The sequence below is a fragment of the Castor canadensis genome, chromosome 17, assembly GCF_047511655.1.
Source record: "Castor canadensis chromosome 17, mCasCan1.hap1v2, whole genome shotgun sequence".
NCBI classification, from domain to species: Eukaryota; Metazoa; Chordata; class Mammalia; order Rodentia; family Castoridae; genus Castor; species Castor canadensis.
This window is the reverse complement of record NC_133402.1, coordinates 50,458,377-50,481,393: the sequence shown is the minus strand read 5'-3', so window position 1 is coordinate 50,481,393 and position 23,017 is coordinate 50,458,377. Positions and strand designations below refer to the sequence as shown.

The following is a 23,017-nucleotide window of genomic DNA, read 5'->3' as shown; positions in this document are numbered from 1 at the left end:
GAATGATGAAAAAGGACTAGCAACCTCTGAGATCTAGTTACTTCATTTGTATAACAGAAGTAACATCAGGACTACTCTGGGAATCTACGTAAGGCAACCTAAGTGGGAGTCACCACTGATCCTCAGAAAAAGACAGTGCCCTCCACACCTCCTAAAGTCAATCACAGAATATTACAAGAGAAAAGGAAGCTCAGGTATCACCTAGATCTAAATGAATAAACTGAATAATTCAGAAATATAACTACTACAGAACTTCTACAATATAAAAAATTAAAAGGAAGTAAGATTATTACTACAGTATCTCAAAAGCCTTGCCAATGTCAAGTAGAGTTGAGTAGCTGCAGGGGGGAAAACAAAAACCTTTGTACTGTTCCAACAGAGGCTCCTTCCCTTGCTATTATCAGAGCAAAAGAAAGTCCTTCCTCACACTTCTCCAAATTTGTGGGAAGTAAATATAAGTAAGTTTTCCCTCCTTGGTGTGGGATTATAGGTTGGCAAGCAGAAATAGAAATTTGTGCTCCAAGTTACTCATAAAAATCAAAGCTGAACTCCAAACATTTTCTCATAAGAACAATGATGATAATGGTTAAATTTTCAAACTAGCCCTCACAGAAATTAAATACAACTAAATAGCATTTTAACTGACAATTTTTCTCATTCTAAATACAATACTGAAGCTACTTTTTTAATTGAACTGGATTTTAACAGAAGGCTTAGGAGTGTATCCCTAACCTACTTATGGGAAAATGTATCCTGAGTTTTAAACAATTTGCACAAAAACTTTTAGACCATAACTGAGGAAGGGACAGTCAAAGAAAGCTGTAGGAGAAATAGGGAGTTGTCTTGTTTGGCAGAAAAGGCATCTAAATTATCCCAAACCGCAGCTGCAAAGAAAATGTCTTTAATAATTCTCTCTCACTTAGCAAACATTTAAGTCCTGCCCTGTGCCCAATGCTGTGGTCCCTCCACAGAAAATAACACTTTTTCTAAAGCTAAGCACATGGTTCTAACAGTCCAAGAATTTCATTTCATCTTATTTAGTAAATCACACATCAAATCCTAGTTCTTTGAGATTTCACACAGACCTATTTTGATTGCCTTGAATTACCTCCATCTCAGAACTAACACTACTAGTGTTATTACTCTTAGTACTGGAGGGAAAAGAAGAAACTAATGTTTATTAAGTACCTGGTGTGCTGTCATTTGATTTTCACAAGCCTACAAAAGATAGGTAAGCATTATCCCTAATTTACACATTAAGAAAATTATGTTAAGTAACTTTCCCACAGCACTAGTAAAGAGAAAACAGAAATCTGAACTTCCATTCGCTACCTGGACTACGACTGAGTTCTTCCCCAGAAAGAAAGAAATTAGTCAGATACCACTGGACAGCTGACCACTTTCGCATCAATTACCTGTTATTCTAAGTAAGCAGTTCTGATAGCAAGTTATCAAGAAGATAAACCATCAGTTTCTCATTTCACGGCATCAACTTAGTATTTGGGAATGCTCTAAGGCAAAGGGTCCCTAGAGGTAAATGCCTGTTTCATAATTTCCCAATTCTTTCTCAACAGAGACTCTAAGACTAGGGCTCCTTTTATCACTTCCACACTAACGCAGCTAATTAAAAGCTTCGAAGTTACCCCTCAAAATAAGATTTTTCTACCACCATAAAAGACCTCACTGCATGTCCTTGAATTCAAATAAATGCAATTTTTTATATAACTTGCCTGATAGTATTCCAAAACAATTGTTACCACTGCAGTTTTTAAAAGTTGTTTTATAATGAATTGTGAACTAAATTTTAATTAAACTGTAGTGAAAGTGAAAACCGAAATCTTTATTTAGATAGATTTCTTATCTAATTTTTTCCATTGCAAGCTTAGAAAGAAAAAAAAACTGTGCATTCAGCATTTTAAATGTTTCTATCCGACCATGATGCTAGATAATTTACAATAATGCAATGTGGCTGAATGCCCTGTCATGTAATTGCCACCAAATACTAACATTGTAAAAGTGAACTACTCAGTCCCTTAAATCACTGAATATCCTTTTTAAAGAACCTGAATGATAAAAAGAATTATTTCGCTTCACACTTAGAATAAATAAAAAGATTTCAAGAGGAATAACATTCTCCTCTGAAAACAGATTTTCTTAAACAAAACCGTGTCTACAAAATGCACCAAACTCAACATTGACACATGTCCAAAATACTTCCCATTGTAAGGTTAATTATTTCTAAGGCTGATGGCAAAACAAAATAAAATAGATCAAATATCTGCACTCAAATGTCTGCAAAATTTTGAACAGGGAAAATGATGTCAACGTTTTTCATCCTTTTCTTTTTTACGCCCAAGATTCCAGTTCGAAAATAAACACCCATCAAGCTGATCAACTCGGATGCAGAAACTCATTAAAATCGAGGTTTGGATGCAGAGGAAGCAGATTCTTAGAATTTAGCTTCTTGGGTAAACTGCTCTGCGCCCCACATCAAAAACCTCGGGCCACTGCCACGGCCTTGCCCGCCCCTCCCGCGGGCCGCACCTGCTGAGGCCGCGCCGCCAGCGCCCCCTGCCGCCCTCCCAGCTCTGGGAGACCCCGCGCCCACCCCCGCACCCGCACCCACCCCGCGCCGAGGCCGCGCAGCCTGCGGACAGTAACAGGGGCGCCAGGGCACCAATCGAGGCGTGGCCAGGTGCCTGGCCCCGAACCCCAGCCACAGCAAGGCCCGAGCCTCACCTACCTACTCCGTATTTCTCCTCCTCTGTGGGGGTCCACATGGCCGGGCAGGGTGCGGACCCGCGGCTCGGCGGCCGGGCGACAGCGCGGCGGGGACGGCCGCGGGCCCGGCTGTGGCGCACCGCGAGGCGAGGCGGGGGCGGTCAGGCGGCGCGGGGCAGTGGGTGGTGCATCCCTCACAGGCCGTCCGGGATGCCGCCGCCGCCGCCGCCGCCGCCGCCACGTCCGAACGGCGAGGCTGCGTGGAGGTGGGGGGAAGTGCGGGCCAGCAGCCCCTGTTGGCGCGGACGAGGGCTCGCTACTTGTATGTCGCCACCGCTCCTGCGCCGCTATTCGGCTTCTCACAGCTCCGCCGCCGGGTTCCCGGCGCTGCCGCGACTCGGCTCGCCTCAGCGGGCTCGCAGGACGCCCGCGCATGCGCCGCTCTCCTGCGCGCGGGGGCTCGCACTGCCCGGGCTCGCGCCGCCCGAGCCCGCGCGCGATTCCACCCGCTGCCGCCGCGCGCCAGCGGAGGGAAACCCGCGAGAGACCATTGGACTGCCCCTCCGGGGGAGGACAGGCCCCTCAGCCCACCCAGACCCTTTGGCTACTCCTAGCGAGGGAGGAGGGCCAGGCCCGGCATGTGGAAAGCCCTAGACCCTTCTCTGGTTTCCACTTTCATTGCATCTGCCAGGCACACAGAGATGGCCGCTGGCTTTCTGGTCAGAGGGACGATCCAGAAAGGGAGGGGACGGCACCGTTTTTAAACCCATCCCGTTATCACCCACAGTGCTCTCACAGCCACATCCTCTGAAAGGTCCCTCCTTGCCATACTGGAGCCCGAAGGGTGCATTCGCCTTGGATGCTGGGTCCCCATGATACCATCTTGGACGAAGCCACTAACACCTCCTGGATTCTTGTCCTGTTTGTTGAGTTGACCAGTGTGATGAGTGTCTGAGGCCTGAACAGACTCGGCAGCCTTCCCGGTAAATAAGCACTTGCTCCCTGAGTTCTGGAGCACAGCCTCTATTGCTCCTAGGTCTCTGCCTCTCAGTAGTCCTACGTTCTGGTTCCATGCTAAAACATACATCCTCCCTTTCCTCCCTAAGAATGAATTCATTCTGGTGACTACAAAGAACACCTTGTGACACCCCACCCACCCCCATCAACCACTGATCAAAGACCAAGACTTCATTCTTCCTATATGTGTACCACATGGTGTTTCCAGCAGATCCATGTCTGTCACCAGCACTACTGAGTCAAAACCCTGGTGTCAAGGAAGGTATGAGGATAGGTAACACACCCAAAAAACTAGATCACATTTGTTGCCCTCAACGCAGAGAAACTAAAGCAGATACTTTAAAGCAACTGAGGCCAGTAGGAGAAGGGGACCAGGAACTAGAGAAAAGTTTAGTTCAAGAAGAATTAGCTTAGAAGGTAACACACATCACAGGAAATCAATGCGAGTCAACTCCCTGTATAGCTATCCTTATCTCAACTAGCAAAAACCCTTGTTCCTTCCTATTATTCCTTATACTCTCTCTTCAACAAAATTAGAGGTAAGGGCAAAATAGCTTCTACCTGGTAGTGAGGGGTAGTGGGAGTAAGGGGGGGTGAGGGAGAGGGCAGGAGTAAGGGGGGAGAAATGACCCAAATATTGCATGCACATGTGAATATAATAAAAAAAGAAAAAAAAAAAAAACCTGGTGTCATCCCTCACTATCACTCCTTGACATCCCCTATTCTTCAAAACATAGCACAGCACCTCACTTCCATGAAGCCTACCCTAATCCTACAGTCAGCACATTAAATCCTTTCCCATTTTTGATTGGGATTCCAGTTGTGTTCATTTGTCTTATTTCCCCATAGGACTGTCAGTTTATTAGCTTGTAGGCAAGCTCCAAGCTAAAGTTACCTTTCTGGCCCCTCAGCACCCAACCCAGCATCTGGTGCATGGCTTTTGAGTGTGAAGACTAGTACAAGAGTATTGTACTAGTAATCCCAGCACTCTGGAGACTGAGACTGGAGGATCAAAAGTTCAAGGCCAGTGAGCTATACAGAGAGACCCTGTTCACAAAAAAAAAAAAAAAGTTTTCTTGGTGACCACTAAATTTTATTAATTCCGCCTTCAGTGTCCTTTGTGATTGGTAACTCCTCCCAAGGCTGATTGTGCTCACCTGTATTACTGTCACCACTTTCTGATCTATGGACTCCTCCTCCCCCTGACCAATGAAGGCTGCCTACTCCTGCCCCCCCCAACACACACACACAAAAAAAGTCTGTCCTGTGAATTATTGAGTTTCTCAATAGCCATGTACACATGGTTGGGGGTAAGGAAGGGCCAAAGATCCAAGAACATATCAAAAGAGATGTCCTTGTTTATGCAGCTGATTCTTTGGTAAGATAGATTGCTGTCCTAAAGCCATCATGGAGGGTATACGCTCCCACAAAGCTCTCCCCAGCAAGTTCCGACCAGCAAGAGGGGGCTGAGCAACACAGCCTTTTGAACAAGCATAAAGCCCTTATTTCATCCTCTAGTTCCACTCCCTTGTCTGATGCACGTGATGACAACTGCAGAGTCTAAGACCAGTTTTCCCAACGTTCACTCTCTTGTTTCCAGTCTAAATCCATCTTAGATGATGATTTTCCCAAACAAAGAAAGTCCTCTCTATGCACACTCAGCTCTGGAGTGAGAGAGCATTAATTGCAACTGGTGAAAGGAAAAGAAATGAGGCCAAGGTGGGAAAGAGTGCATGTAATTACATCTTAGATTCCTATACTCTTCCTGTTTGTACCAAATTTAGTTTGTTTTCTTAAGGTGAAGCAAAAGGGCATCGCATAAACTGTGGAGAATTGACCTTCAGCAGAATCATGCACCTGCTCTTCTGTCGCCATAGCATCTGGTTTGAGCCTTCCCTTTCTTAGGATCTCAATCCACTTGACACCCCACCACAAACACACACACACACACACACACACACACACACACACACACACACACACACACACACACACCACTCCCAACTGTGAGCTGACTTCCAGCTTGCATCTGGAAATCAAGACCCTCAGCACAGACTTTCCCTCCCCTTCATCCACTCTTCCTGTGTTCTTGCCAATACCCAGACTCCTGCCTGCTTCTTCTCAGGATCTCCAGGAACCCACTACACAATTGTTGCCCCCTGCTCACATTTTCAGCCCATCCTGTGCTACACACTCATTCTCCTCCCCCAAGAGCACCAACTTTGTTGGTAGCCTCATCCTCCCATTTCTTCTTCCTCCCTTCTCCACCGGACTTCAAAGGAGAATCATCCACTCTGGATCCTTTTATATCAGTGCAATTTATTTGATTCTCAGTCCCTGAATGTCTAGTTTCTGAGCTTGTCACCTTCTAGAAACTGCTCTCCCAGAATTTTCCACACATAAGCATCTACCATTTCCTGGTTCTGCAGAGGCCTTTGTAAACAGTATCCCTCTGCCCACATCCTCTACTCCCTTGAAGCTCACAGATCATCTCAGCCCTCCAAGGGCTATCTCAGGGCTACTTTCCTCAGGAAGGCTTCCTCAACTTCTCTCAGAAGGGATTTTTCTCTCCCATCAAGGCCTTTCCTATAGCACTTACTCCTTCCACTGTCCTCTGGGAGGGCAATCTAACTGCCTTGTGCATGGACAAACATTTATTTGACAAGAATTGCTCTTCACTCATTTAATTCCACACAGAGGCTAACACAGTGCATGCCACCTAACAAGAACTTAATATGTATATGTAACATGAATGATCTGCCTGCCTGTATGTTTACTGAAACAATAATAAAATAGTCTGAAAAGAGAATTAGGATATTTGCCTCAGCAAATCACAAATCTCCAAATTCAGAAGTTTGAAGTAATTTAGAATATATTTATTCTATACAGATGCATTAGTTTTAATTAAAGTTTCATTGAGACATCTTACTGAGTAGCTATGTAAAGACAAACATGGAGCAATTTATCTAAGAAACAAAGAAGTCTGCAAACAGCTTGACTTATCATGTCACTGTTGCTTTTGGGTTAACCTTATTACCTTAGATGATAAATTGCAACTTGATGAGTGAGGAATGAATAAAATTTTCAGCAGGAAATTCTTTAAGATAGGTGGCTATTAAAAGAAACCTATAACCAAACAAATTTTTTAAATAATGTATAAGAAATGCAGTCAGAGCCTGGGCGCCGGTGGCTCACATCTGCAATCCTAACAACTCAGGAGGCAGAGATCAGGAGGATCACAGTTCAAAGCCAACCCAGGCAAATAGTTCATGAGACCCTATCACACCCATCACAAAAAAAAAAAAAAATCACAAAAAAGGGCTGGAGGAGTGGCTCAAGGTGTAGGCCCTGAGTTTAAGCCCCAGTACCACAAAAAAAAAAAAAGAAGAAGAAAGAAAGAAAGAAAGAAATGCAGTCAGCATCATATTTTCCTCTTAAAAGAATTTAAGCATATCAATAATTCTTTTGTCATAAGCAAATTCCATAATGGTAAATCTCTCATCACCTTTGGCAAGTAAGACTGGCCCTTGTAAAACTTGATGAGCTTCACCTTATATCTTCTCTCCTTGTGTTTTGCTGCCTGGAGAATCAGACAGTAGCATTTAAGGAGACAGCCAGGCTGATGACTCAGCTCATAAACAATGTGTGGCCACAAAGATCATGTCTATCCATGAGCATTCTAGAGGCTCTTGCTGCTGAAGTAGGCAAGCAGTGGGGAAGTTGCACGCGATGCTCATTCTCCCAAGAGTTTCTGGCTGCATTGCCAAAGCAGCACTCTCTTCCCTCTCCCAGTGGTTGATTTGATGGGATGCTCTGTCCAAGCAAGTAAGAAAACTTTAGAGAAATGCAGTTGGTTTAGAGACAACTACGAGCAAAGTCAAGGTGATAGCACTGGCATTCTGCTTTCTCTTGACCAGAAGGTGCCAGCAGTCACAGCTTCCACCCACACAAAGCCCAAAGCTAGGTTACCCAACTCATCTCTGCCCTGCTAGGCTCCTCAAGGAGTGAATCTTATCTGTTAGTAAAGCATCTGCAGAACTAGTTTTCTTCATGCAAAGAGAAACCTAAGCTAGTGTCATTTCCCTACCCCCTCTTATATTCTCCCAACCAACCAACACTTTGTAGGAAGTCTCCTTTCAGGAGGCAGCATTGGAATAAATGGCTAATCTAGTCACACAGAGATGGCAGATAGAGTTAGGTCCTTTCTGGTGAGTAGACCTACAGTGACTAAAAGATATTATTAGTATTTTGCTTTAAATTTTGTTGCATCTGACTATCTATGCGGCAGGGAAAGGATAGTGAAGAGTGTGAAAGAGAGACAGATTAAGCAGTGCAGTATTTCATTATTTTTCCTAAAATGACAAACTTTAACCATCTGTTTCTGTTTAATCAACCCATTCAAAATATTATTAAAATGCATATTTCTTGCAGTTAGCCAGTATCTTCAAATGAGAATTGACCAAAGTTCTCCTGATTTCAATCCCTGGAAACTGATATGGCACTTCTGGATAGGCTACAGCTGTCAACCCCACCATGAGAAACACCCCAAGATGTGTCCAGATGTGACTGAGAATTCTCAGCACTCCTTGCTCACACAACACTATGAGCAATGTAGAGAAAGTGACATGCTATATTCTTTTTTCATCTTCAGTGCCTGGCACACAGAATGTGACATATAGTAGGTACTCAGTAAATATTGTTTAAATCAATATATTAATAAAAGCTCTCCCCAGAAATGAGAGCTTTATTTCAATAAGGTTTTCATTTGCCTATTGTTTTCTGGACAGGAAAAAGGGAAGAAATAGAATTGTAAAAAGAGACACCCCCTCCAAAGGAAGGGAAAAATAGAAACTTGGCATTACTTAGTTTTCCTTTCCCTTTGGGGGAAATAACTGTACCCTTGAATTTCTGCACTAAGTCACCAAGGAGGGATTGAAATTAAAAACCTTGGAGAGTAATTAGCAAAAAAAGTTCTAATGTCAAGAAGTGAATTTTATGGGACCATATTTGTAATATTAATTGAGCCTCTGCATAGCCAAATGGTGAAATTATTGCTCCAATACAAATAGACCCAAAAGAGAAAAACAGCCCAAAATAGCACAGATCAGGACAGAGGTAATTTCTCCATACATAAAAAGCAACCAATTGCAATATCTTCACAATTCACTTGAGTTAAGTGCAAAACAAAGCCTGTTTGCTTGGTGCAGCACCACCTACCCTGTGTCTGAATTGCTATGGGACTGAGACTAGAAAAGGAACTGAGACTTTCTTCTTGCCAGCTCTTAACATTTTTGAAAGTGTGAGAAATTTGAATCTTTCCTTCACCAATATTTATCGAGCACCTATTGTGGGCCAGGTCCATGGCAGAAAATGTCTTATGGTTTTTCCCATCGTGGAGTTTATCATCTAGTTGTAAGAAAGAAAAATTGAACTAATTATCACACAAATTAAATCCCTAATTGGAGACACAAGTATAGTGTATAAAGGGAGCATCAGTCACAGGGACTGACCTAGTTTGCAAGTCAGGGAAGACTTCCTGGAGGAAACAATATTTAAATTGGAGCCTGAAAATGCAGACAAATCCTTGGATGTATCCAAGGAATGAAAAGCCCAGTGTGTGTTGGTGGGAATGTAAACTAGTAAAACCACTCTGGAAAAAAATATGGAGGCTACTTAAAAAGCTAAACATTGATCTACCATTTGATCCAGCAATACCACTCTTGGGGATATACCCAAAAGACTGTGACACAGGTTACTCCAGAGGCACCTGCACACCCATGTTTATTGCAGCACTATTCACAATAGCCAAGTTATAGAAACAGCCAAGATGCCACACTACTGATGAATGGATCAAGAAAATGTGGTATCTATACACAATAGAATTTTATGCAGCCATGAAGAAGAACAAAATGTTATCATTCGCTGGTAAATGGATGGAATTGGAGAACATCATTCTGAGTGAGGTTAGCCTGGCCCAAAAGACCAAAAATCATATGTTCTCCCTCATATGTGGACATTAGATCAAGGGCAAACACAACAAGGGGATTGAACTTTGATCACAAGATAAAAGCAAGAGCCCACAAGAGAGATATGAGGATCAGTAAGACACCTAAAAAATTAGCTAGCATTTGTTGCCCTCAACACAGAGAAACTAAAGCAGATATCTTAAAAGCAACTGAGGCCAATAGGAGAAGAGGACCAGGAACTAGAGAAAAGGTTAGATCAAAAAGAATTAACCTAGAAGGTAACACACATGCACAGGAAATTAATGTGAGTCAACTCTCTGAATAGCTATCCTTATCTCAACTAGCAAAAACCCTTGTTCCTTCCTATTATTGCTTATACTCTCTCTTCAACAAAATTACAGATAAGGGCAAAATAGTTTCTGCTGGGTATCGAGGGGGTGGGGAGGAGAGGGAGGGGGCGGAGTGGGTGGTAAGGGAGGGGGTGGGGGCAGGGGGAAGAAATGACACAAGCATTGTATGCACATATGGATAATAAAAAAATAAAAATAAATTAAAATTTTTAAAAATAGCGATGAAAGATGACCCCAGGCAAAAAAAAAAAAAAAAAGGCCAGTGTGACCAGGATGTGATATGTGAATGAGCAAGTAAGTGGGGAGAGGTGTGGCTGCAGTAGGAGTCAGGGCCAAGGTGGGAGCCTAGGTGGGTCCCATAACAGGGCACTAACCATTGCCAGGCCATAGGAAGCAGAGAGAAGACATAATTAACATCAAATCCTATCACCCAACCTTTCAAGGAGATCCTGGGGAGCTTGTTGAGGGATGAACCTAGGAAAAGCTCCTTTCTTTTGGGTGTTGAGCACAGAGCCATCACTGCACATTCCCCAATTCTCTGCACACCCAAAAAAAGGCTGTGTAAAAGCATCTGGAACCACTCCTCACCCAGAACTACTCCAGGAGTCTCTCTCCAGTTTGAGCTACTCTCAAGATGACACACCTGTGCCCAGGCTCCAGCCCTCATCTCTCAGGCTCAGGCAGGAAAAGCAACTCACCCATCTGCACAGTCTACAGGATCTAGGAAGGGTTCTGGGACCCACTGCTTTGATTGCATTCTTGACACCCTGCTTGTCACCTACAACCCTGCACATACTAAGGGTACAAGGAAAGAATAGTGCCAAACATGCCATGGCCCTGAATCTGATCAAGGACCACTACTAAGGTTCTGACCCAACCCATACAGCAGCAGAAAAAGTATTCACCACATCACCACTGAGGAAGAATGACTGTAAGAAATGGAGTATATTCTCCAATTAGCACTGGGGGTGATGGATCAGAATTTATTATGTGTAATCATAAATTATGAAACAATCAGAGAAGTGATCTTGATCTAGAAACCTGCCATGCCAGGCACCTCAGCAATTTTTTATGAAAACTCATCACTGGTTGGCCCCTGGTGAAACCACATCTGCACTCAGCCTCCTACCCCTGATCTCAGTCTGTCACTCCAGCTCACTGACAGCTTTAGGATTTTTTTTTAAGTTTCAGGTAACCTAGCAATAAGAAATAGAATCTGAGAGCTCTGGAGTCAGAATTTGGCTCACACCCAGCCCTAGACACTTCCAAGATGGGTGACCCTCTGTAAGTAATTTAACCTCTCTGAATCCAGTTTCTTCCTATGTCAAGGGAAAAGCATAATAGCTTCCACATCAGAAATGCCTCTAAGGATGATACCTACAGAACTCTCAACACAGATCCTGGCACAAGGTAAATGTTCATTAAACATTGGAAATTTGCCCCCCTCTCTACCAGCTCACATTGCTTCCTGGAAATGTTGGGTCTCCTCAGATTTGGGGGACCTGCTTCTTCTCCAAGCCGGCCTCAGAGAACTGAGCTGCTCACACCAGCCTCTTACCAGCCAGCACTTAGCTCAGCACCAGTCTCTTCTCTCTATTTAACACCAAGAGGTATTGATTTCCCCCGTGCTATTTCCATGATACAACACCCTTGAGAACTACAGATTCCATCAGTTTTCCTCCATGACCATCAAATCCCCTGCTCATAGCCACTCTCCCTAGAGCCACAGGGTATTCAGCCGCTGAAGCATAGATCTGTTTCATTTTGCACTTGCTTAAAGGTCAAACATGAATTTCTCCCCATTATTGTACTGTGTCTTGTCACACAGACTCTCTGTTTCATGGATTAGTCACAGTCTTGCTATCAAATTAAATATTCCTCAGTGGTTATTTTTAGAGCAATCTTTTTCTAACTCTACATGGTGCAATGATGTGTGTGTGCACCCACAGCTCTGGAATCCAGGCATTACCAGGTGGGCTCCAAATTGTGTGAGGCCTCAAATTCCTCTAGAAAGCAGCAGTCAGTGAAGTAGTAGCGTTTGTAGCCTGGCTCTGTTCATGGATTCCTCTGTCCGGCCCAATATATTTCATCCTGTTATGCCTCAGATGGTCAATCATTCATAAATCAGTCCAGTAAAGGCCCAAAGGAGGTATTTAACACAATTATGAGTGAAGCCATCCCAACCTCTTGGCTGTCTGCTGTATCCTAGTCCAAGGACACCAAAGAAAATAGTGTCCTCATGTCCTGTATTCTCATGGTGACAGAAAAGGGGCTGTCACCCTCCTGCCTGAGGCCTGAGCCAGTGACAGTTGTTAAAATCCTGCCTAGTCCCATGCCTGCACACTCAGGCCATCATCAATAGAGAAATGAGGTTCTCAGCACAGAACTAAGTCTCAGTCTCACCTGGGGTATGTATGGGAAGAAGTGGCTGACTAAGAGCAAGTCTTCTTTACCTACTTAAAGACACCATGAAGATAAGAAGCTGCTGCATGTACCTTGGGTCTTAAAAAGCTCAAGGCATAGCTAAAGCAACAGAATCCACGGAGTAACTAAGTTATAATTCAAGGCAGAATTTAGCATTTTCCCCTGGGGCATGGTCTGTGGGGAGGGTGGCAGATTTCTCCCTCTTGATGTTCCCTTCCAGGTGTGAGTCTCCACTGACTGTGATCTGTGAGGCCTTACTCACCCACAGCATGTGAGAGGTCCAGGGGAAATAGCTGGGGGCAGAGTCAACGCTGGCTTAGAGGAGAATTTGTGAGAGGCTGCCATGAGGACTTTAACGGGAAGAATATGACTCTGAGAACTGACTGGATATAGGGGGACATACAGGACACAATGACTTGACCTTGGAAAGCTTCAAGTGAGGACAGCCTTAGCAAGATCTGTTGAGCCATTCAGATAGCTCATTCGAAAAGGTACAAATGTGCGTCACTCAATGGGAACTGCTACGTCCCATGAAGAGGAATGGAATCGGTAAATACACAGATGGAAAACTGAGCATCTTATTTAACCACAAGACAAAGACAAACTGGAGCTATGATGAGATCCCTCTTTGACCCATCATATTTTTAAAAATTTTTAATGACAGTGTTCAGGCAGTTAGTAATGTTAATGTAGGCTGACTACTCCAACTGGGATGTTCCAATTGACCACCTACTGACAATATGGCAAGCAGATACCAAAAACCTAAAAACTATTCGTCCATAAAAATGTATTAGGGTAAGTTCATTTACATAAATATTCAATGTAATGCTGTCCATAAATATTGGAAATAACCCAAATGACCCTAGTGGGGGATGAATTGATTAAACCTAGGGCATTATCCCATAAATTTTATGCAACAAATAATAACCACCAAAGCCATATATTAACATGGAGAATATTATGCAACATTCAGTGAAAAAGAATGAAACCCAAAACTTCACAGTGTGGTTGTGGTTATACAAGAACAAACACATGTAGATACAACCAGAATAAATACAGCAATAAATAGTGCCCTCCTCCTTCTCCTCTTCCTCCTCCTACTCCTCGTTCTTCTTTTCCTCCTCCTCCTTCTTTCCTTTCTGCAGTTTCCCAATGAGTATATGTTGCTTCTATTCAAACTCAAATGCATAAGGCAATGTAGATTTCTCTGGACAATAACACACATAGGCAGAATGTGGAGCTGGACAGCTCTGAAGCCTGTTCTCCCATCCTCCTTGGAGTTTATGCTTCCTGCTGAGAAGCAGAAGAGGTTCTCAAAGCATTGAGCATGGATTCCTATACCTGTTCATTCTCCCCAGTCTGGCTCATCTACTCATCTTCCTGGAAGGCCCAGGCCCTGACTTTCAGGACACAGTGTCCAGTTTTCTCTTTCTTTCTGGCCAATGAGATCTGTGGTCACTCAAAGCAGAAGCCAAGAGCTCCTCAAAAATCCTCATGGGGTGATTGAGAATGGCTGCCATTACTCTGCCCTGTGCTCTCTATCTTCACCTCCACATTGATAGTTTTCACTTTACCCAGTTGGTCTTCCAGTCTTACTGCTCCACAGAAACACCCATACTGAGGCTACCAAGGATGTCTTTGATGGCAAATCTGACTATAACTTCTCTGTTTTTGTCCTACTTTACCTGCTCAGCATCATCCAACACAGAGACATCCCTTTCTTGGAACATTTGCTTTTAGAGTCTTACAATAAACTATGCAGTCATCTCTGTGAACCTATGTGTTCCACATCAGTGTATTTAACCAACCATGAAAAATATTAAAGAAAAATTTGTGTGTACTAAACCTATAAAGATTTTTTTTCTGTCATTATTCCCTAAACAGTACAATGTACCAACTATTAGCACAGCAGTTACGTTGTGTTAAATATTATAAATGATTTAGAGATGGTTTTAAGTACACAGAAGGATATGCACTGTTTATTTGCAAATACTATGTCATATTATGTAAGGGATTGGAGAATCCACAAATTTTGTCATCCACAGAGGGTTCTAGAATCAGCTCTATATGGATATTGAGGGGGGACTGAGGATTATACTCTCTTGATTTTCCTCCTACCTGGCTGCTCCCTCTCAGTCTACTCTTCTGGTACCTTCATGTCTTCCCAACATCTGCCCCAAGACTGCAGCCCCTTTTCATCTTTCTCCTCATTCTCTCCTCTCTAGTATGGACTTATGGCTTTGGACCCCATCTAAATCATGATGTCTCCCAAAGCTGTGCCTCAAGTTCAGTCATTCAAGTTACCTTCCTGACATATTGGGTTTCTAATAGTATCTTTAAAAGAAAGTGGCCAAACCTATCTCCACCCTGTCTCCTCATCTCAGGAAGCAGCACCTCCATCTCCCCAGATGACTCTAGTGTTCAATCCTTTGCGCCCTCCCTCTCTCATACCCAGATCTTTTTTTTTTTCAGTACTGGGGCTTGAACTCAGGGCTCTACCTTAAGCCACTCCACCAGCTCTTTTTGTGTTCAGTATTTTTGAGATAGGGTCTCATGAACTATTTGCCCTGGCTGGCTTCAAACTGTGATCCTCCTGATCTCTGCCTCTTGAGTAGCTAGAATTATAGGCATTAACCACCAGCACCTGGCCAGATCATATTTTTTAAAGTATAAATCACAGTACAGCATTCTCTCCAGTCTGAAAGCCTTGTGAGATAAAGCCCCAGCTACTTCCTCTGCTCTCAACATTGCTATTCTATATTGTATTGAATTGAAGTCCCAGTCAATACAACAAAATAAGAAAAAAATAGAAACATAAAGATTGGAAAGGAAGAAGAACTGGGGTTTTTTTGGTACTGGGGGTAGAAACCAGGGCTTTGCATGAAGTTGTGTTTATTCACAAATAACATCACTATGTATTAGAATACTATGTATGTAGAAAGCAAATAAATAAATATAGCAATGTCATAGAATACAAAAATCAATATACAAAAATAATTATATAAATATATAAAATAATTGTAACATATAATACATAATTGCAATATATAAAAATAATAACTACTGGGAAATTTAAAATATTTTAATTATATTTATAATAACATTTAAAAACTAAAAATATTAGGAATAAATATAAGGTAAGATGTGCAAGACTACAAATATTACTGAGAAAAATATAAAAAGATCTAAATAAAAAGAAAGATATACTATGTTCATAGACTGAAAGTAATTGAGACACTACAATACTGGCAAATATGATCAATGGAGGATACTATAGTCAAGAATTGGACACACAATACAGTCAAATGGTTTTCAATAAGGGTGCCATAGCAATTGAACAGGAAAGAAACACCTATTTTCTTTAAGAATAGTGCTGAAGTTACTAGTTATCTACATGGAAAAATATAAACCTCAATTCTACTATACATAAAAATCAATTACATACATGGAAGCAATGCTTGGAATCTCCTTATATAGCTATCCTTATCTCAACTAGCAAAAATGCTTTGTCTTTCTTATTATTATTTATACTCTCTCTTCAACAAAATTAGAGATAAGGGCAGAACAGATTCTGCCTGAAAGCGGGGGTGGGAGGGGAGGAGGAGAGGGAGAAGAAATGGCCCAAACAATGTATGCACATATGAATAAATGAGAAAAAAATCAATTACAGGCGAATCATGATCTCAAATATAAAAACTAAAAGTGGGGGAGAAACATAGAGGAATATTTTTGTGAGCTTGGGATGAGTAAAGATTTCTTAGAGAGGACATAGAAAGCACTAATCATAAAAGAAAAATGATAAATTGAACTACAAAAATACTAAAAAGAAAAAAAACCCTGCTTATCAAAAGTAATGTTAGGAAAATGAGTAGGCAAGACAGAGTTAGAGAAAACATCCCTACTACATATATCAGGCAATAGATGTGTATCCAGAATATATAAGAACTCCCACAATTCAGTAATAAAAAGCAAATAACTCAATGTTTGAAAATAGGCTAAAGACTTAGATATTATGTGAATGGCTAATAACTATATTAAAAAGTCCCCAATAGAAATACAAACTAAAACTACAATGAGACATTACTACATAACCATCAGAATAGCTGAAATAAAAAAAGACTGATCACACCAAATGCTGGTGAGGAGGCAGAACAGCTGAAAGTCTCATAAATTTCTGGTGGCTATGTAAAATGGTACAACTATTTTTTTAAATCTGGCAGTTTTTTAAAAAGATAAACATACAAGCCAGGCATGGCAATACATGCCTATAATCCCAGTACTCAGGAAGCTGAGTATTTGGGAGTTTGAGGCCAACCTGAGCTACATAGCAAGATCTAGTCTCAAATAAAAAGTTAAACATACATATAATGTATAACCAGAAATTTAACTTCAAGGTATTGATTAGCCATTCTAGTCTGAGACATTTACCCAAAAGAAATGAAAGCACACATCTACACAGAGACTTGTGTGTGACTATTCATAACAACCTTTTTCATCGTATCCAATACCTGGAACAACCTAATAAACACTAAATTAAAGTATATTCATAAAACATACTACTCAGCAATTAAGAGTAATCATAAAAGAGGAAAGGACTATTAATATATGATTGAATCTCCAAAAGAAGCTAGACACAAACGGCCATATACTTATAAAACTGTAAAATTTTCATTTATTTGAGGCTGTAGAATAGACACAATTTGCCTATGGTAATAGAAATCAGATCCTATTTGCTGGGGTGTGGGAGATGGCATGATTGGGAACTGAGATGATGGAAATGTTCTATATCCTGATTGGGATTCTGATTACGTGGTTATATGAATTAGGTAAAAATTATCTAAATTTATACAATATGTACTCAAGATTCACTTTATGTAAATTATACCTCAAAAACAAACTTCAGAAGCTGCTTGCTTGAATATAACAGCGGTCAGTGGACAAATTTTGAGGGGCATTCTGAGAGCCCATTATGGGTTAGAACAGTCCCCTTGGATGTGGTTTGGAGATGGAGATGGAGATGGAGAATCAACATATTGATGATACACAGCATGTATTTGATCAAGTCATTCATCAGATTCAATCCAGACCTTGACTTCTGGGCTTAGAAATTAGCCTCTAAGAGCAGGAAGGATCTATGCTGTGTGAGATGGGGCAGAGCTGCCAGGACATGAGGCTGGAATAGGGGGCCTGGAACCAGACGATGCCCTCAGAATTTGTCTTTTACGTAGGAAGTTTTCTCACACCAGTTCTGGGAGCAGGGAATGGGAGAATACACCCAAAGCCTACATGGTAACTTAAGTGCATGAGCACTGATGTGACCTTAAAAAACAATACTCCATCTCCTGCTCCTTCTACCTACTCTCTCTTTCCTCCAGGTTGGCCTCTGGTCTCCCAACTGTATTTGCCCCTGGCTCCCTGGACGCCAGGTTTTCAACTATTATAAAACTCTTCTGGGTAAATAGCAGACCACCTCAGTGTCTGCACAGCAGAGACCTCCACAGGGCACAGGAGCCTGTGGACTCCTAACTGCCCTGGTCCTTCTGTCATATCAGATGCTAATCCCCTTCCAGTCCCCTTTCCCCTCCCCACCCTGTACAGTTGGCCCAGGGCCCTCCCATTCCCTCTATCCTGGAGTAACCGTTTCTTGGACTCTCAACTCAAATTCAAATGTGATTTTCTCATATGTTCTCAAATTGCATCCTCCCAAGAATTCTGTGAGCATCACTGTGGCCATTTCACAGCAAGGAAACTGACAACCTAAAGAAGGGAAGATTTGTCTGAGACCATGTACTGCAGAGCTCTGAGCACTTCCTGACACCAGAGAAGAGCAGTGGTCAGCCACGGTCTTCAAGGTGTTGAACTTGGAAATCCTGCAGAACCTGGAGTGGGCAGTGCCAGACCTAGGACCTAGGACCCAGACCTAAGACTGTGACGCTCCATGGGGATAAAGTCTGGAAGCTGTGGAAGACATTTGGGGAAGAAAAAAGAAGGGGAGTCTTTCTCTCCTCCCTCCACCCACTTGTAGGATATAGCCTATGTTTTGGTGCTCCTGTCTAGATACAAAGAGATCCCAAGGGCTTAATCTTCTTCTTTTCTTTCTGGCGGTACTAGGGTTTGAACTCAGTGTCTCATGCTTGTTATGCAGGCGCTGTACCACTTGAGCCATGCTCCCAGCCCTTTTTGCTGTCATTTATTTTTCAGATAGAGTTTTGTTTTTCCTGGGGCCAGCCTTGGACCTCAGTCCTCCTACCTATACCTCCCACATAGCTGGGATAACAGGCACATGACTCCATACCAGACTTGTTGATTGAGATGGGGTCTCCCCAACTTTTTGCCTTGGGCTGACCTCAAACCATGATCCTCCTGATCTCTGCCTCCCAAGTAGCTGGGATTATAGATGTAAACTACCACACCCAGCCCCCAAGGACTTCTTGAACAGTGGACAAAATTAAGATTCATTCATACTGGCAACCAATGGCCACAGAGAAACCACTAGAGGTGGCATCTGGGCCCAAGGTCCCTAAACCCAACTATGAAGCAGCATCTCACAAAAAGCCTGTAGTAAATGCAGACACACCCCAGGCTGAGGCAAGTTCTCAAGGTGGAGGCCCCGGAGAGGTTCTGACAAGGCCCAAAGCTGGGAGAACCCTGGAGTCAAGGGGCAGCAGGAAATGAGGAGTCTAATCAGGCCTGATTTATCAGTGGGTATTAGGTGTAAAATGAGTGAGAAGGACAGCGCCTGCCTCTTATGACTACTGCCAGGCTACATGAGCTGAAAGTTTCAGAATATATCCATCAATAACATGAGTTTTCCTTTTTCCTTCCACTTGACAGGAAGTCCCAGGTCAGGGGCAACCACAGGGCTGAAAGCATGAGAAGTTCTTAGCTTGCCTGGCAAACACACCTAATGCTAGTTTAAGAATGTCCTAGGGCAGGCCTGATGAGGAAGACCCTAATTGAGGGTAGGCATGAGCCAGGGGCTGATGATGACTTGAATGAATTGCCGTAGGCTGTCCCTGAGCAGTAGTCAGTCTCAGTCACTTTTGGAGAGGGATGCCTGCCCTGAGGCCAGGAAAAAATGTTAGGTGAGTTCTTCTACTCCTGCTTTACCAATTGCCAACCCCATGAAGCTGCTGCTTTAGTCCAAAGTCTCTAGTGGCTCCCTGTTGCTTCTAGATCCATGTCCATACTCAATCTGGCATATATTTTTCCACCCTAGACTGGGCACTTAAGGTTTAAGAGAGCTCCTGCCCTCATCCTCTCTGTGCTTTCCTGGCCATAGTTTTCACTCCCTGATGTGGCAAGACTCTTCCCAAAGCTGTCTGTGCCTCTCTGCTCTGACCTTCCCAAAGTCCCATTTTCTTTTGAAACCCACCTTAAGTCCCAAGGCTAAGCAAAGCTGCATCTCTTCCCAGGACCTCTACAACCTTAATTCTGGGAAAACATCCTGGTACAGAATAGCCTGTAGGGAGTAAATACATTTCCAGTCAGAGAAGTAGGGACTCCAATTCAGACAAGCTGTGGCTTTCAATATTTCTACAGCTACAGTGAGCAGTCAAGAAGTCCTATAAGTATGTCCAGTTTGGGACAATTTATGTCCTGGGAGTGACTGGCAGTAATAGGACATCTGCCCCCAGTCCAAGAGTCAGTGGTTTTAGACTCAAAGAGCCCCTGGGCCAAAGCAGAACCTGTGCAGGGCAGGGATGGGTCCTAAAAGCCCCACTCACAGGCCTCCAGGCTCTCTGGGCCCCTGTAGCCCAGTACCCCCAGCACCAGCCTCTGCACACACCTGCCCTTCTCTCCAGACTCCTTACACCCACTCCCAGTGCCTAAGGCTAATGCTTGCTAGCCCAAAGCTCAAGGAAGTCTAATTAAGAGACATGGCATCTTCAAGCACAGTTGCTGAGAAAGTCCTAGCCAGGAATAAGCAAAAAGGGAAAAACAGCTTTGAAGAAGAAAGTGAGAGGGAACTATGAGGCCAGGAAAGGCAAAGTAGTTAAACCAGTGGCTATGGAGGCTGCATGTGGGGGGAGGGACAGTCTAGGCTGAAAAAGTCACTTGTGTGCCTTAGTTTTCTCATTTATAAGACTAGAATTAGGGCCTGGCATAGTGTTCCACACCTGTCATCCCAGCTACACAGGAGGCGTAAATAGGAGGATCATGGTCCTTGGCAAAAAAAAAAAAAACATGAGACCCTACCTGAAAAATAACTAAAGCAAAAAGGACTGGGTGGGGGGAGGGGCAGTGGCTCAAGTGGTAGAGCACTTGCCTAACAAGTAAAACACCCAAGTTCAAACTCCATTACTGATAAAACAAAACAAAACAAAAAGCAGAATTAAATGTGATAAAGCACTGTCTAGCTCTAACCTTCTCAGATTCTATCTAGAATTGCCTGCCCATTCCAGCTCTCAAAGTCATTTCTGAACCACACTTGGGTCAACTTTCACTGTTCCTGGATTCATTCCTGTCCTTGGAGGTCTAGGAATGAAACATAGAGTGCAGTGGTCCAAGAGGCATGATATTTTTCCTTCAGGTAATTGGACCCTGTGGGAGGAAACATCAGAAGCACCAAAGCTGGAACCCACAAGCTCTTTCTTTTAAGTACCTCCTGACGTCATCCTTTTCTGCCCCCCAAATAAGGGTTTCCTTCAGACAGACTTCTTTTGCTCACGGCTTCAGCTTCTAACCTTCTATGTGACCTCAGTTGGACAAGTCAGCTGACCTCTGGCTACCTTCCTTCCAGAGAGTAGAAACTGGCCACCTGTTTCTCTCCTAAATCCTTTCCCACCCACTGCATCCTTACATCCTCCAGACAGTCTCAGGGGAAAGGGTTTACCCTATCCATCTAGCTCTCTGAGGAAACCCATCTGACCTCCAGAGCAAAAGAAGGATTAAAACTTCCCAGAATCAAGCCCTGAAGAGTGGAGGTGGGAGGAGGGGTGGCTGTAGCAGAGCCCTTGGAATCCCCTCATTCCTTGGCAGCCTGGACCCCTGACCTGGATTGACTCACAGACTAGGGGGAAGAAGAGCTTGTCTCTTGCTGGCTGAGATTATGGCATGTGACTATTGCTGAGAACTCAGGATCTCTATCCCGAACATACCTCCAGTGAGATCAAATCCTGGTATAGGAGCTCACTAAGACAAATCAGCCCCTTCTTTCCCTAGCCCAGTGGGCAGGCCCTATCCTTATAGAAACTATCTCTAGAGGTGAGTTAAATCTTATTGCTTCTTGCTGTGGAAACAAACATGGCCATTGACTTTGCTGATATTAACACCACCAGTGAGCTTTGTATCTTCAGTTAGCAGTTTCAATCTATTGCCAACATAAGATATTAAATCCATTTCAGAAGCTGATGGTCTCTGTGCAAAGTCAAAGACCAGGTGAGGGTTGATTCACATCTGGCTAAGTGGTCCTTATCCCTGGACCACTTGTGATAAGGGATAAGATTCTGTTCTGGGGTGGCCTAGGCAGAACCTAGGGAAAGGCATCTCCAAAAAGCTCAATTTGAGCTCCAAAAAGCTCAATCCAGAATGATACCCACACAACGCCTGTCTCAGGAAGGCTGGCAGAGACCAGCACTCTCCAGGTACAATGTGCTTATTTTCGTTCTCCAGATACTCAAAGGCCTTTTAAGCTGTGGAACCTTTGCACTTCCTATTCCTTCTGCCTGGAATTCCTTCTTCTTCCTATTCTTATAGTCAACTTGTTGTCATTTGTCTTCAGCCAAATCTCTATTCAGAGATTTTCCCTGAAAATCAGCCCTTCTGTCCCTGCCTGTCACCTCATGCTTTAGCTGTGGGCTCCATCACTGGAGAAGGAGTTCCATCTGCTTAGCTTGTCTTAGCCAACAGCACAGGGAGGCTTCTCATGGTAGGTACTCTGGGCCAGTCCATCCCCTCACGCAGCCGGTGCAGTACCCAGCCCTGTCCCGCTCAGTCTCTTGCTCCCTTCGTGACTGTGAGGAAGAGTTCTGTGGACCTGCTTAGCTATCATTGAGAAGAGCCTCCTGTGCCTCACTAGCTCCTCAGCATCCCTGGAAGCTACACCACACAGCCTACTAGACTCGGGAACCTTCAAGGAGACAGAGGCCCAAGGGAAGTGGGCATCTCTGTCAGATAGGAGCTCTAACTGTAGCTTTTCCTAGGAAGATAACCTCTTTTCTGAGACTTTAGCCTGTGACTCACACTTCTCTGACTGCCATAATGTCCCCCCACACACTGCTTGTGTGAGGTGAATTTTTTGGGACCTCTGACATGCTGAGATCTCTGAATATCATGCCTTACCTTTCCCAGTCTCACAGTCCAGGGGGAAGACATTGATGTTCATGTGTTTGTTTGTTTGCTTGCTTTGCTTTTTGGTTTTTTGAGATAGCATATTGTTATGTAAGCCAGGCTGGCTTTGAACTCAAGATCTTCTGAGTGCTGGGATTACAGGTGTGTACTACCATGCCAAGTTGTCCACATGTTCTAATGAGGAATGGACTCAATGATTAAGGGGGTGGTTGTCCAAGGTCATGAAGCAGAGTCAGGAAAGGACCC

At 43.4% G+C, this 23,017-nt stretch overlaps 1 protein-coding gene across 9 annotated transcripts in view; it reads right to left on the bottom strand.

The window, feature by feature from the left end:
* Window positions 1–2,872, bottom strand: part of Dock3 (dedicator of cytokinesis 3) — a 561,871-nt gene extending 558,999 nt beyond the window's left edge. For all 9 annotated transcript variants that reach the window (XM_074059333.1, XM_074059340.1, XM_074059334.1 and 6 more), the window contains exon 1: window positions 2,744–2,872. In XM_074059333.1, coding sequence (XP_073915434.1) covers window positions 2,744–2,780 — 37 coding nt within the window. In that variant the 5' untranslated portion in view covers window positions 2,781–2,872. The remainder of the gene's footprint in view (window positions 1–2,743) is intronic.
* Between the last annotated feature and the right edge of the window lie 20,145 nt (window positions 2,873–23,017).